The sequence below is a fragment of the Coregonus clupeaformis genome, chromosome 40, assembly GCF_020615455.1.
Source record: "Coregonus clupeaformis isolate EN_2021a chromosome 40, ASM2061545v1, whole genome shotgun sequence".
NCBI lineage: Eukaryota > Metazoa > Chordata > Actinopteri > Salmoniformes > Salmonidae > Coregonus > Coregonus clupeaformis.
Window position 1 is genome coordinate 1,739,874 of NC_059231.1, and position 14,783 is coordinate 1,754,656.

Sequence of the window (14,783 nt, forward strand, 5' to 3'; positions counted from 1 at the left end):
ATAATGTCAAGAGCTGCACTGAAGTCTAACAAAACAGCTCCCACAATCGTTGTATTATCAATTTCTCTCAGCCAATCATCAGCCATTTGTGTAAGTGATTACATGTTGAATGCCCTTCCCAATAAGTGTGCTGAAAATCTGTTGTTAATTTGTTTACTGTGAAATAGCATTGTATCTGGTCAAACACAATTTTTTCAAAAAGTTTACTAACTGTTGGTAACAGGCTGATTGGTTGGCTGTTTGAGCCAGTAAAAGGTGCTTTGCTATTCTTGGATAGCGGAATGACTTTTGCTTCCCTCCAGGCCTGAGGGCACACTCTTTCCTTTAGGCTTAGATTGAAGAGATTGCAAATTGGAGTGGCAATATCGTCCACTACCATCCTCAGTAATTTTCCATCCAAGTTGTCAGACCCCGGTGGCTTGTCATTGTTGATAGACAACAATACTTTTTTCACCTCTTCCACACTCACTTTACGGAATTCAAAATGACAATGTTTGTCTTTCAGAATTTTGTCAGTTATGCATGGATGTGTAGGTTCAGAATTTGTTGTTGGCATGTCATGCCTAACTTTGCTAATCTTGCCAATGATAAAATCATTAAAGTAGTTGGCAGTATCAGTGGGTTTGTGATGAATGAGCCATCTGATTCAATGAATGATGGAGCCGAGTTTGCCTTTTTGCCCAAAATGTTTGTTTCATTGTTCAGTTTCTTCTTCTTTGTGTTCAGTTTAGTCACATGATTTCTCAATTTACAGTACGTTTGCCAATCGGCTGTGCAACCAGACTTATTTGCCATTCCTATTGCCTCATCACTCTCAATTATACCATTTTTCAATTCCTCATCAATCGATGGGGATTTAACAGTTTTTAGAGTGATTTTCTTAATGGGTGCATGCTTATTAGTAACTGGAATGAGCAATTTCATAAACGTGTCAAGTGCAGCGTCTGGTTGCTCCTCATTACACACCACAGACCAGCAAATATTATTTACATAATCAAGATAAGAATCACTACAAAACGTATTGTATGACCTCTTATACACTATTTTAGGCTCAGCCTTTGGAACTTTGGTTTTCCTAGATATGCCTACTATATTATGATCACTACATCAAATGTATGTGGATACTGCTTTAGAGCCATTTTCTGCGGCCTTAGTAAAGATTTGATCAATACATGTGGATGATTTCATTCCTGTGCTATTTGTAAATACCCTGGTAGGTTGACTGATAACCTGAACCAGGTTGCAGGCACTGGTTACAGTTTGAAGCTTTTTCTTGTGTAGGCAGCTTGATGAAAGCCAGTCAATATTTAGGTCACCCAGAAAATATACCTCTCTGTTGATATCACATACATTATCATGCATTTCACACATATTATCCAGATACTGACTTTTAGCACTTGGTGGTCTATAGCAGCTTCCCACAAGAATGGGCTTTTTTTGAGGCAGGTGAACCTGTTGTCGTATTACTTCAACAACATTTGACATGAGATCCTCTCTAAGCTTTACAGGAATATGACTGAATATATAAAACACAACACCACCCTCATTGGCATTTCTGTATTTTCCATAGATGTTACATTTACGCCATTTAGCAGACGCTCTTATCCAGAGCGACTTACAAATTGGTGCATTCAACTTATGATAGACATAAATATATTTTAAAATACATTTTCCTTTATTATTTTCCCCTAACCACCACCCCTCCCCTAATTGGACTAACCCAATGGACAACAACACTTAGGCTTCTACTTCCATTTTATACATACTATATACATTTTACGGACACAGTATTTTACAATAGTTATCTTTTGTTTGTTTTTAATCCCATCCTTCAGCCACCCTCAACCCCTCCCATCTATCTCTGAAGACCATCCAGTTTTGATTTCTATTTTCCATATATTTTTAACTGTGCTGTTTCACAAAAGTTCTGAACCTTTCTATTCTCGTAGTTTCTACAGGTCTTCTTCTACAGGTCTATTTTTAGCACTTTTCTGGGTTCTTGATTGTTTTTAATTGCTTTACTGGGAGGCTTATCAGAAGTAGACATGACAGTGATATTTATGTTTGAGCTGATAGTGCAGGGTTAGCTGCACACAGTGGACTTCCTACTAGGGCAAACTGCCTCAGTGTTAACAGTATAACTCAGGTTCATAGGCGCATGATTATTACATACAATAGCTGTAGGATTGACAGAAGTATTCAGGGGAGTTAGAGGGACATAGATTAGGTTACTTACATTGTGACTGCCAACGCCCCTGGGACAATGTACATTTGCAGCAGCACTACGACAACTCAGCGGCACAATGGTAGGGATTATCTGAGCAGGGCTTGGGTCACAGATAAATCATTGTCTCAACGCAGCCTTGAAATGCGCGGACAGGGTCCAGGAACCAAGATGATTTGGATGGACTCCGTTTCCAAAATGGTGTCAAAGTTATGCCAACAGAGCTACAGTAGTCTTTTAGCCAGGTGTGTAATGCCAGTAGCCTGCTGAATCTTTCACAGCCGCGGCCCAGAGATGGTACCGGGCCTGAAATTACTGGCCGTTTTTTGGAATCTTTCAGAGCTTGAATCAGTTCTTTAAAATACATTTTCAGCATTTCCGAGCTAGTCCTAATGTCGTTTGACCCCACATGGACTATGACAGCATCAGCCCCCAGCAGCTGTCGTAGAACGATAGGAAGCAGTCTTATATCCTGTACTCGTGCTCCTGGGTAACACAGGGTTTTTGCCCCGGGAACCGAGATGTTTCTCACCATAGAGCTGCCAATGATTTACATTTTACATTTTAGTCATTTAGCAGACGATCTTATCCAGAGCGACTTACAGTTAGTGAGTGCATACATATTATATATATATTTTTCATACTGGCCCCCCGCGGGAATCGAACCCACAACCCTGGCGTTGCAAACGCCATGCTCTACCAACATCCCTGCCTGCCATTTCCTCCCCTACCCTGGACGGCGCTGGGCCAATTGTGCGCCGCCCCCATGGGTCTCCCGGTCACGGCCGGCTACGACAGAGCCTGGATTCGAACCAGGATCTCTAGTGGCACAGCCTTAGACCACTGCGCCACTCGGGAGACCCAATGATGACAGCTTGTGAAATGGCTGAGGAGGTCCGGCCGTTCTTTCGTCTCGAGTCGTTCAGAAGACCCCTCGAGGTTTATGGTGCAAGTCACTAAGCATGTTGTGGTTGCTATATAAATGTGTCTGAGGATGACTCTGGGGGGCGCTGGTCTGGACCATAGAGATATACAATATTATATATCTATGGTCTGGACTAAGCTTTTCTCAACATTAGCCTTTATCCCACGAAATCAGTTCGTTGTAGTGCACAGGTTATTTATCTCCTTGAGCTATGGGTGAAATTGATTTTTTTTAGGCAATGTATCCTCTCGGAATGTACACTGACAATTTGACCATTCTTTTAGCTGCAATATCTGTGTTCAATGTCATGATAAAGTGTCAAGTGTACACTGCAGTCTTTATCCCAATATGATGTAGCCCTCCCTGATGAGTTTGTGGAACATAGCGTCTCATCCCTAAGTCAATATGCTCTTATGGACCATAGAGTCTCATCCCCAAGTCAATGTTCTGTTAAATTTGTCTCTCCTTCCTTCACATGCTCAGGTGATTGACATCAAGGAGAAACTGAAGCTGTTCAAGAAGTTCTGGTCCAACCTGCCTGAGGACGTCTGCCAGCCACACAGGGTGACAGCAGGGAATGCCACCGATGATGACCAGTGTTGGAATGGGCACACAAAGGGCAGGTAAGACTGGACTACAGTAAGTGTTTGCACCCGAACACAGGCTGCTTACCCCGAACATTTGGGTAAACTAGCACTAAATTACTTCCACAATATGTCTGATCCCTGAATTAAGAACCATTCTGATTGTGTATTTTGCACTGGCCCAAATACGACAGCTAGCTATTGCAGAGCCTTGACATTTCTGTCTGTGGCATTGCAAAACAAGTGGAAGACAAACACTGCTATGAACTCCAAAGTCCTCAGAGGAGTTTGGAGATATAAAACCACCCGACCAAACTGAGTCTTAACAGATGCCTTCCCTGGAGAAGCCCTTTAAAGCTGAAATTCGCAGACTGTGGGCAACCCCAGGCCGCCTCACTTCTTCTGTTGTTTTTTCACTTTGAAGGAAAACATTGGGGTTGAGCCCTGAGCCGCCTTGGGCTGGCCTTCTGGACAAGGTGTGTCTTTGCACTAAATCATGCCCAATCGAATGACCCTGCTGGAGCATGGCTCCGGAGCTGGAGAGGAAGGGAAAGTCACTTGCAAGCTACAGCCGCCAGAAACAAACACACAGCAGACGAAGCCAATAAGCTAGCTAACTTGTTTGCAGATAAACTGTCTTGGTAGCAGGGACAATGTTTTCAGAAAATGTTGACAGAATTACTTTTATGACTAACGTAGTAAAGTAACACGTTACTTTTTCAAATTGGGTAATATTATTACGGTTACTTTGTCAAAGAATCCGATCTCGACTTGTTTCCTCATTTTGTTCTCGAGCGGAGAAAGACTGTTTGGAGAAAGCTGCTGTCCATAGAAATGCATAGAGGGCACACCTCTGATCTTTGCCATTGATCGCTTCTGTGATGGCAAAGTCCATTGATGGCTCTCCCTCATCTATTGGCAAGAGTGCCCTCTATTACATCTCTATGGGTCCTACATGCATTCTATACCAGAACTCACGGCTCGAGAGGAATATTTTCAATGAAAAGATACGAAATCTGCATATATGGCTAATTAAGCAGCCCAAACGATAGCACAGCACTTGTATACTAGCACAGGAAAGCAGCGCCACAGATGAAAGGAGAAACTAGTGATCAAACCTGTGTTTGTAAGTAGCATATGTTTGGTCGAGAGACTCGCCTTGTTCCCTCCAGCAGATTATGTAGATTTTTTTAATGAAAGTAATATAAGTAGTAATATAACGCGTTATTTTCCACACAAAGTTATTGTAAAGTAACACGTTACTTTTGTTAAATGTAACTTAACTAAAGTTACTAATCCCAACACTGCTAGGTAGGAATCAATGCCGTAAATAGGCAGGCAATGTGACATAGCTAACTATTTTGGTCGATTTAGCAAACAAATCATTATTGAATCACGGAGCATAACAGAAAATGCATACAGCATTTCTTACCTCTCTTTCAGTGTTGGGGTTTGCACAACCACAACTTGTACAGCCTCAGGTTCCCTCTAAATCAGACCGTCTCCACCAGTATCTCCCTGAAAAATAGATGTTTGTGTGATGTTACTGTACCGGATTTAATAGCTGATGCACTAGTCCTGGGCCTAAAATGCTGTCGACCACCCAGCTAGCTAGCATTATCATCTACAAACCAAACCCACTAATGTTATCATGTCAACAATCTGCATATCAAGCTTTAGCTAGCTAGCTAATGTTAGCTAGTTGAAATAAAGGCATTTGGGCATCTTGTGGGGTTTATGCAGTGTAGCTACATGATGCAGCTATCGTTAGATTTGTTTGAGTACAAAACAGTCAGAATACAGAAGATGTTAGCTAGCTAAGTAGCCATGTTAGCTAGCTTGAACATTGAACACACTAAGGTTAGCAGCTAACTTAGCAAGCAGACTAAAAACACAATCCAACACTTACCTACCAGTCCATGAGAACAGTGGAAATTTCAGCTTCACACTTCCAACCTTTCAATGCTCGCCACCTTTCAAAATTAATTCCAATATTTATCTGGTTTTAGGATTGGTCATGAGCAGTCTTTTTCTCGCATTTATTTCTCTTTTGGGGTCGATTCAGATCCAAAAACCAAGGATGATGCATCTTTAATGTTGGTTTTAATTTGCTTTGATGTCTTTTTATAGCAGCCAAAATGTTTGAAAACTGAAGTTAAATTCTGCATTGTCCCAAAAGGGGAGACTAATAAACTACTGTTATTCCAAAGTCATAATACAACTTTTACTTTTATGTGCATATTACTTAGTGACCTTGGGACTATAAGGTTCTATCTTCGCAAATCATAGTTCTGAGATATTGAGCATCAAAGTTTTCACATCCCAGATCTCTGAACTGTTTTGTAGTGAATTCTTATTTCATAACCCATTAACGTTCTCACCTTAAAGGTACCTAAAGTGCAGAGTATCAAACTCCTGAGATGTTTGTAAATCCGTTTTTTTAGGGGGGTGCAATCGCAGATAGAACCTTATGGCTCTGAAATGTCAATCTGTGTTCAGCCATAAGGTTCTTTCTGACAATTGTTCCGTTTTTAAGACTACTGTAGCTATTTGAATACATAACTGATAGAATAACACTATTTTACCAAGATAGAGTCAGAACACATCATCAAATACATTAAGACATGTATTATGATCATCAGACAAATTACTTTAATCACTGAACAACGATGTGACAACATTTACTTTATGATTTCTGACAGCGTTGTTTTTTTTGTTGCTTGCCTGCCGTTACTGCTGCCTAGACTAGCCTAGACCATACTTAGAGGGACATGGCAAAGACGTGTTCGGATTGGTCCGTTGGTATTTGTTCAGGCTTGTAATTGGATTGCAGATATAACCTTATAGTGCCAAGTTCAAATGGGTTTATGCAGATAGAATTTCTAGTTTTTCATTTGTTTCACTTAAAATGTTATTTTACGAAAATCGAACTTCACAGACATATGAAGAACCATCTAAAGATCAATTATATGTGACTAACTTATTTTTGATAAAAAAATCAGATATAACCTTATAGTCCCAAGGACTCAACTTGCTGGGTGACTTTACTTGAGTAATATTAATAGCATTGCTCATTTCTGTTTCTCATTCAGTTATTATGAATGTAATATTTAGTTGTGTCCTGTGTGTATGATAATTACATAGAGGTTGCATTTAACCCAGCGTTCTTAATTTGTGAATTGTGATCGCTTCCCTGTCTTTCTTGATATGCCAGGCTGTCAAGCTGCAGAAACATACTTCCCCTACTGGTTTTCCTATGGGTTTGAACACCCAACGGTTGAGATAGAAACATAACTGATGATGCTGAAGGCACTGTTACCATGTAAACAAGCATCAGTTTTGTTGCCTGACCAATATAACCTGTGATTGGTTGTGTGGGTGTTCCAAATAGATTGTCAGACAGATGTTTAGAAAGCATATTATGTTGTTGTTGTTTTGCATTAGTAAAATGGTAGGAAAACAGATTTTTGTAACAGCTCATGTCTTGTTTGAGAGTTTAGGTTTTTATCAGGTTGTAATTCAAATATGATATACAAACAGTATACCTCTTGGTGTGTTGTTATCCAAAGCTGTCAGACTGTTTCAAAGCAGACAGGTGGATGTGGGGAAACAAAGGTATTGTTGGGTGATGAAGGATAGCATTGCACAGCTTTGGCTTGGTGGCAGTGGCGACTGAGTTGTGAAATTAACAGGAAGTGACCCCCGTAACAATTTCCCTGGAGAAATATCTTCAAAGTATGTCAACACACCCCGAGACGAGTGCCTTTCAAGAGCTCACTCTACTCACCCTGGTCACCCCTGACAGACCTGTGCTATTCCTTCCAGCCTGTCAGAAGGAGAGCAGAGGACAAAAACAACGCTGTAGAGAGTGACGTGGCGGGTCCAGCCTTTGTCTTTGTCCTGTCTCATCCAACTGGAGGGTGCAGAGCCCACAGCCTCTGTTCCGGAGAATTCTGTTTGACAGACACAGCATGCAGGGGAGGCCAGACCAGACTATAATGAGGCTGTCGAGTGTCATTAACTGCTCTGTCATTACTCTCATTCACCCCAAGTCTCTGTGTTGCTCCAATGTTCCACATGAAATGTTCTACTAATTGCCTAACAAATTGGTGTTTGCCTCAGTGTGCATAAGATATGATTTCTTTAAAAAAACAGTTGCATGGGTAACTATGGAAACTCTTTTTAATATGCATGAAATGAAAAGGCATGGTTTTTGTCTGGCCTGACAGGTATTTCCCAGAGGTTCTGAAAGATGGATTGACGAATCAGGTGAATAACCCTGAGGTGGGCGTGGACATCACCAGGCCGGACACGTTCATTCGCCAGCAGATCATGGCTCTGAGAGTGATGACAAACAAGTTAAAAAATGCCTACAATGGTAATGATATCTACTTTCAAGACTCAAGTAAGTAACACTCCACAGTGTTTAAAAAAAAAATATATATATATATATACTGTATATATATTATATTGTTAGAAAAGTAGTCATGCATTGTTTCATAGTATTGAAAAAAAAAAAAAAAAAAAGGATTTTGTAGTTAAACTTTTTCATGTTTAAACACTGCACTAATTTCTTCTGTATTCATGTTTTCACTTTAACGTTGAAAGTCTGTATTTTATATCAATAGGCCTCTCTTCGTTAGTTCCTCTCTCTGTTAGTTCCTCTCTTTGTTAGTTCCTCTCTCTGTTAGTTCCTCTCTTTGTTAGTTCCTCTCTCTGTTAGTTCCTCTCTTTGTTAGCTCCTCTCTCTGTCAGGTCCTCTCTCTGTTAGTGCCTCTCTCTGTTAGTACCTCTCTCTGTCGGTTCTTCTCTCTGTCAGTTCCTCTCTGTTAGTTCCTCTTTCTGTCAGTTCCTCTCTGTCAGTTCATCTCTGTCAGTTCTCCTCTCTCTGTCAGTTCCTATTTCTGTTAGTTCCTCTCTCTTAGTTCCTCTTTGTGTCAGTTCCTCTCTCTGTCAGTTCCTCTCTCTGTCAGTTCTTCTTTCTGTTCGTTCATCTCTCTGTTAGTTAATCTCTCTGTTTGTTCCTCTCTCTGTCAGTTCCTCTCTCTCTGTCAGTTCCTCTCTGTCAGTTCTCCTCTCTCTGTCAGTTCCTCTCTCTCTGTCAGTTCTTCTTTTTGTTCGTTCCTCTTTCTGTTAGTTCCTCTCTCTGTCAGTTCCTCTCTCTGTCAGTTCCTCTCTCTGTCAGTACCTCTCTCTGTTAGTTCCTCTCTCTGTCAGTACCTCTCTCTGTTAGTTCCTCTCTCTGTCAGTTCCTCTCTCTGTCAGTTCCTCTCTCTGTCAGTTCCACTCTCTGTTCGTTCCTCTCTCTGTTAGTTCCTCTCTCTGTCAGTTCCTCTCTCTGTCAGTTCCTCTCTCTGTTAGTTCTTCTTTCTGTTAGTCCCTCTCTCTGTCAGTTCCTCTCTCTGTTAGTTCTTCTCTCTGTTAGTTCCTCTCTCTGTCAGTTCCTCTCTCTGTTAGTTCTTCTTTCTGTTAGTTCCTCTTTCTGTCTGTTCCTCTCTCTGTATATCTATGGACAGCTCATTGTGCTCTGTGTCTTCTTGTGCTGTTGTCCAGGCGATGAGGGCAGTGGCTCAGGCAGTGGCAGTGGCTGCACGGAGGCCTGCGTCACTGAGTTTGACTTTTCCAGCACCGAGGCTCCGGTAGTGGGAGCAGACCGGAGCGGGAGTGGCCCGGTGGAGGATTCAGCAGCAGCCACACACCCTGCCCCCTCAGCAGCCCTGCCAGCCAGCCTGGCCCTCTCAGCCCTGGCACTGCACAGGCTATGGAGATAATGCTGATGGAACTCACCCAACGTGGACAGTAGGGTCTCTGTTTACGCTGTGTTTTTCTACCCAAGCAGACTGGATCTACAGTCAAGCAGACAGTATTCAGGCAGCCTTGGCCTTTCGGATAGATAGAGGGGTCTACTCTGCTCTGGAAACAGCAGTCATGCATCCTGGTTCCCCTTTCCTCCTCCCAAAGCGTGTCTGGTTGTTGATTCCATCCTTAGGCAGGACTTCACATGACTGCCGTCACTCCAAGATAGAAACAGATGCTCTCCTGTTAAAAATTGTTCAAGAAGCTCTAAATAATTACTTTTGTCTGGCATAAGGCAGATGTTATTAGGTCTCCATGAGAAAAAGCCCTTGCACTTTTGGTCCTTTTTTATTTATTTTTTCAACGCTATAGAAGGTTATTATGTTTTATCACTGTGAGAATGTGGAGAGGTTGCGCCTAGAGGTGACCAGGACTCACAACTAGAACATGTTTACTATGGTATACTGTTTACTGTTATACCATATTATACTATGAGGTGATCTCAGTTGGCAGGTATTTTACTTGTTGACAGGTCAGAAGTGCATTTCTTCATTCATATAACAAACCTCAGACGACCCCAAAATCATATAAAAACGTTGAAACAGTACGGCGGTCACAATAATTGTTGATGTCTACCATGGTTCCTCTCCTTCAAATATTATTGATTACATCTACATTGACAGTAAATGATACAGATGAAACATGTTTGTTGTTAATGTTAATCAGGTAAAGTAAGATATTGTATTACCAGTGTTGGGGAAGCTAATCTGAAAATATAGTTTACCAAGCTACCAATTACTTCAAACTGGAAGAAGTTAAGCTACACTAAAGCTACCTTAATAATAATAAAGCTACTAATACAACAACAACAAAAAATATGTATATACACACATATATATATAATATATGGTACATTAATATACACTACCGTTCAAAAGTTTGGGGTCACTTAGAAATGTCCCTGTTTTCCATGAAAACATTCATGAAATGAGTTTGAATAGGAAATATAGCATAATGAATAGGAAATGTAGTCATTGACAAGGTTAGAAATAATGATTTTTAATTGAAATAATAATCCTCCATTTGCAGCAATTACAGCCTTGCAGACCTTTGGCATTCTAGTTGTCAATTTGTTGAGGTAATCTGAAGAGATTTCACCCCTTGCTTCCTGAAGCACCTCCCACAAGTTGGATTGGCTTGATGGGCACTTCTTACGTACCATACGGTCAAGCTGCTCCCACAACAGCTCAATAGGGTTGAGATCCGGTGACTGTGCTGGTCACTCCATTATAGACAGAATACCAGCTGACTGCTTCTTCCCTAAATAGTTCTTGCATAGTTTGGAGCTGTGCTTTGGGTCATTGTCCTGTTGTAGGAGGAAATTGGCTACAATCAAGCGCCGTCCACAGGGTATGGCATGGCGTTGCAAAATGGAGTGATAGCCTTCCTTCTTCAAGATCCCTTTTACCCTGTACAAATCTCCCACTTTACCACCACCAAAGCACCCCCAGACCATCACATTGCCTCCACCATGCTTGACAGATGGCATCAAACACTCATCCAGCATCTTTTCATTTGGTCTGTGTCTCACAAATGTTCTTCTTTTTGATCCGAACACCTCAATCTTCGATTCGTCTGTCCATAACACTTTTTTTCCAATCTTCCTCTGTCCAGTGTCTGTGTTCTTTTGTCCATCTTAATCTTTTATTTTTATTGGTCAGTCTGAGATATGGCTTTTTCTTTGCAACTCTGCCTAGAAGGTCAGCATCCGGAGTCGCCTCTTCACTGTTGACGTTGAGACTGGTGTTTTGCGGGTACTATTTAATGGAGCTGCCAGTTGAGGACCTGTGAGGCGTCTGTTTCTCAAACTAGACACTCTAATATATTTGTCCTCTTGCTCAGTTGTGCACTGTGGCCTCCCACTCCTCTTTCTATTGTGGTTAGACAGTTTGTGCTGTTCTGTGAAGGGAGTAGTACACAGCGTTGTACGAGATCTTCAATTTTCTTGGCAATTTCTCGCATGGAATAGCCTTCATTTCTCAGAACAAGAATAGACTGACGAGTTTCAGAAGAAAGTTATTTGTTTCTGGCCATTTTGATTCTGTAATCGAACCCACAATTGCTGATGCTCCAGATACTCAACTAGTCTCAAGAAGGCCAGTTGTATTGCTTCTTTAATCAGCACAGCTGAAAAGGGTTTTCTAATGATCAATTAGCCTTTTAAAATGATAAACTCGGATTATTAAACATAACGTGCCATTGGAACACAGGACTGATGGTTGCTGATAATGGGCCTCTGTACGCCTATGTAGACATTCCATTAAAAATCAGCCGTTTCAAGCCACAATAGACATTTACAACATTAACAATGTCTACACTGTATTTCTGATCAATTTGATGTTCTTTTCATGGACAAAAAAAATGCTTTTCTTTCAAAAACAAGGACATTTCTTAGTGAGGCCAAACTTTTGAACGGTAGTGTATATATATTTTTTGTATTAGGTTTATTATTATTAGGGTAGCTTTAGTGTAGCTTAACTTCTTCCAGTTTGATAAAGCTAATAATACAATATATATATATATATATATATATATATATATATATATATATATATATATATATATATATATATATATACACTACCAGTCAAAAGTTTGGACACACCTACTCGTTCAAGGGTTTTTCTTTATTTTTACTATTTTCTACATTGTAGAATAATAGCGAAGACATCAAAACTATAAAATAGCACATACGGAATCATGTAGTAACCAAAAAAGTGTTAAGCAAATCAAATTATATTTGTATATTTGAGAGTCTTCAAATAGCCACCCTTTTCCTTGATGACAACTTTGCACACGCTTGGCATTCTCTCAACCAGCGTCATGAGGTAGTCACCAGGAATGCATTTCAATTAACAGGTGTGCCTTCTTAAAAGTTAATTTGTGGAATTTCTTTCCTTCTTCATGCGTTTGAGCCAATCAGTTGTGTTGTGACAAGGTAGGGGGGTATACAGAAGATAGCCCTATTTGGTAAAAGACCAAGTCCATATTATGGCAAGTACAGCTCAAACAAGCAAAGAGAAACAACAGTCCATCATTACTTTAAGACATGAAGGTCAGTCAATCTGGAAAGTTTCTTCAAGTGCAGTCGCAAAAACCATCAAGTGCTATGATGAAACTGGCTCTCATGAGGACCACCACAGGAAAGGAAGACCCAGAGTTACCTCTGCTGCAGAGGATAAGTTCATTAGAGTTACCAGCCTCAGAAGTTGCAGGCCAAATAAATCCTTCACAGAGTTCAAGTAACAGACACATCTCAACATCAACTGTTCAGAGGAGACTCTGTGAATGAGGCCTCCATGGTCGAATTGCTTCAAAGAAACCACTACTAAAGGACACCAATAATAAGAAAAGACTTGCTTGGGCCAAGAAACACGAGCAATGGACATTAGACCGGTGGAAATCTGTCCTTTGGTCTGATGAGTCTAAATTGGAGATATTTGGTTCCAACCGCCGTGTCTTTGTGAGACTCCGAGTAGGTGAACGGATTATCTCTGCATGTGTGGTTCCCACCGTGAAGCATGGTAGGTGTGATGGTGTGGGGGTGCTTTTCTGGTGACACTGTCAGTGATTTATTTAGAATTCAAGACACACTTAACCAGCATGGCTACCACAGCATTCTGCAGCGATATGCCATCCCATCTGGTTTGCGCTTAGTGGGACTATAATTTGTTTTTCAACAGGACAATGACCCAATACACCTCTGGTGATGGAGTGCTGCATCAGATGACCTGGCCTCCACAATCCCCCGACCTCAACCCAATTGAGATGGTTTGGGATGAGTTGGACCGCAGAGGGAAGGAAAAGCAGTCAACAAGTGCTCAGCATATGTGGGAACTCCTTCAAGACTGTTGGAAAAGCATTCCAGGTGAAGCTGATTGAGAGAATGGCAAGAGTGTGCAAAGCTGTCGTCAAGGCAAAGGGTGGCTATTTGAAGAATCTCAAATATATAAAAATATAATTTGATTTGCTTAACACTTTTTTGGTTACTACATGATTCTGTATGTGCTATTTTATAGTTTTGATGTCTTCGCTATTATTCTACAATGTAGAAAATAGTAAAAAATAAAGAAAAACCCTTGAACGAGTAGGTGTGTCCAAACTTTTGACTGGTTCTGTATATACTGTATATATTTAACTAAAGTTACTACAGTTAACTAAAGTTCACTACATCCAAACTACTTCTTGAAAAATTAATGATCATATGTAAATCTGAAATGTCATAGACTACAAATTGCAACTTTGGGGTAAAATTTTATTAAAATGTAATTTAGCCTATTAAACACAACTATGTTTCAAGTGAGAATTAGGCAGGTCTGGTGCAGAAAAAGAAAGGACATTCTGGCCTACTTCATCCATATTTTGCATAAAGAGTCATCTGTAATTCAAGTAGTTATTTACACCACTACATGGCAAAACTGAAAACACTATCACGTTTTGAATGTAGTTCAACGACCACCAAGCTACTGCAAAATGTAGTTAAATTATTAGTTGAACTACATGTAGTTCACTACTCTCCAACACTGTGTATTACTCATATCTAATATGAGTTTCTACCATTTACTGCATTCTGTTGTTTTGAGTGCAGATGTTATCATACCACAAATAACCTCATCAGAAGTATTGCTTTATGTTCTATGGTGATATCCACTATGTCTTTTCTAATAATTGGAAATAAGAAGAGAATGCCCAAACGTGCAAAGTATCGGCCTGCATTTATTGGTGGGAGGTTATTGAAGGTTTACATTAATTTTTTTCCCTTTTAATTGTCACTATTTTTTATATCCTGAGATATGAACCTTTTACCTGATAACTCAGGATTTATATGTTTTTAATGATGTTTTTAATGTTAATTCAACTTTTTTTAACTGCACATGCTTATCTTCATAAGCATACTGTATGTTAATCTGCCTTGCAAAGGGTTTTCATTACCAACAATGTGATGTCTTCAACTTCCCATCTGTCATTATAAAAGCACATTAGATGCAGTAAGACACCATGTTCTAAAAATTCTAGCAAGCCCTTCTCTTGTACAGTACACATAACATTGATTCAAACCAGACTGTCTGTATTCATTCATTCATTACTAAAAACAATACATAATGACTGAGGATCGAGAAGATGAAGTGCCAAATTGTAGTAGTTAAAAAGCACATTGAAGTCTAGAAATGCAGAAGACAAAAAAGGCCCCTGC

At 40.2% G+C, this 14,783-nt stretch overlaps 1 protein-coding gene across 1 annotated transcript in view; it reads left to right on the top strand.

Moving 5' to 3' along the window:
* LOC121555152 (glypican-6-like) overlaps window positions 1-10,335 on the top strand; it is a 149,655-nt gene extending 139,320 nt beyond the window's left edge. Inside the window, exons 7-9 of the mRNA XM_041868960.2 lie at window positions 3,633-3,772; window positions 7,963-8,138; window positions 9,287-10,335. Of these exons, the coding sequence (XP_041724894.1) occupies window positions 3,633-3,772; window positions 7,963-8,138; window positions 9,287-9,504 (534 nt within the window). The 3' untranslated portion in view covers window positions 9,505-10,335. The remainder of the gene's footprint in view (window positions 1-3,632; window positions 3,773-7,962; window positions 8,139-9,286) is intronic.
* The last annotated feature ends 4,448 nt before the right edge of the window (window positions 10,336-14,783 follow it).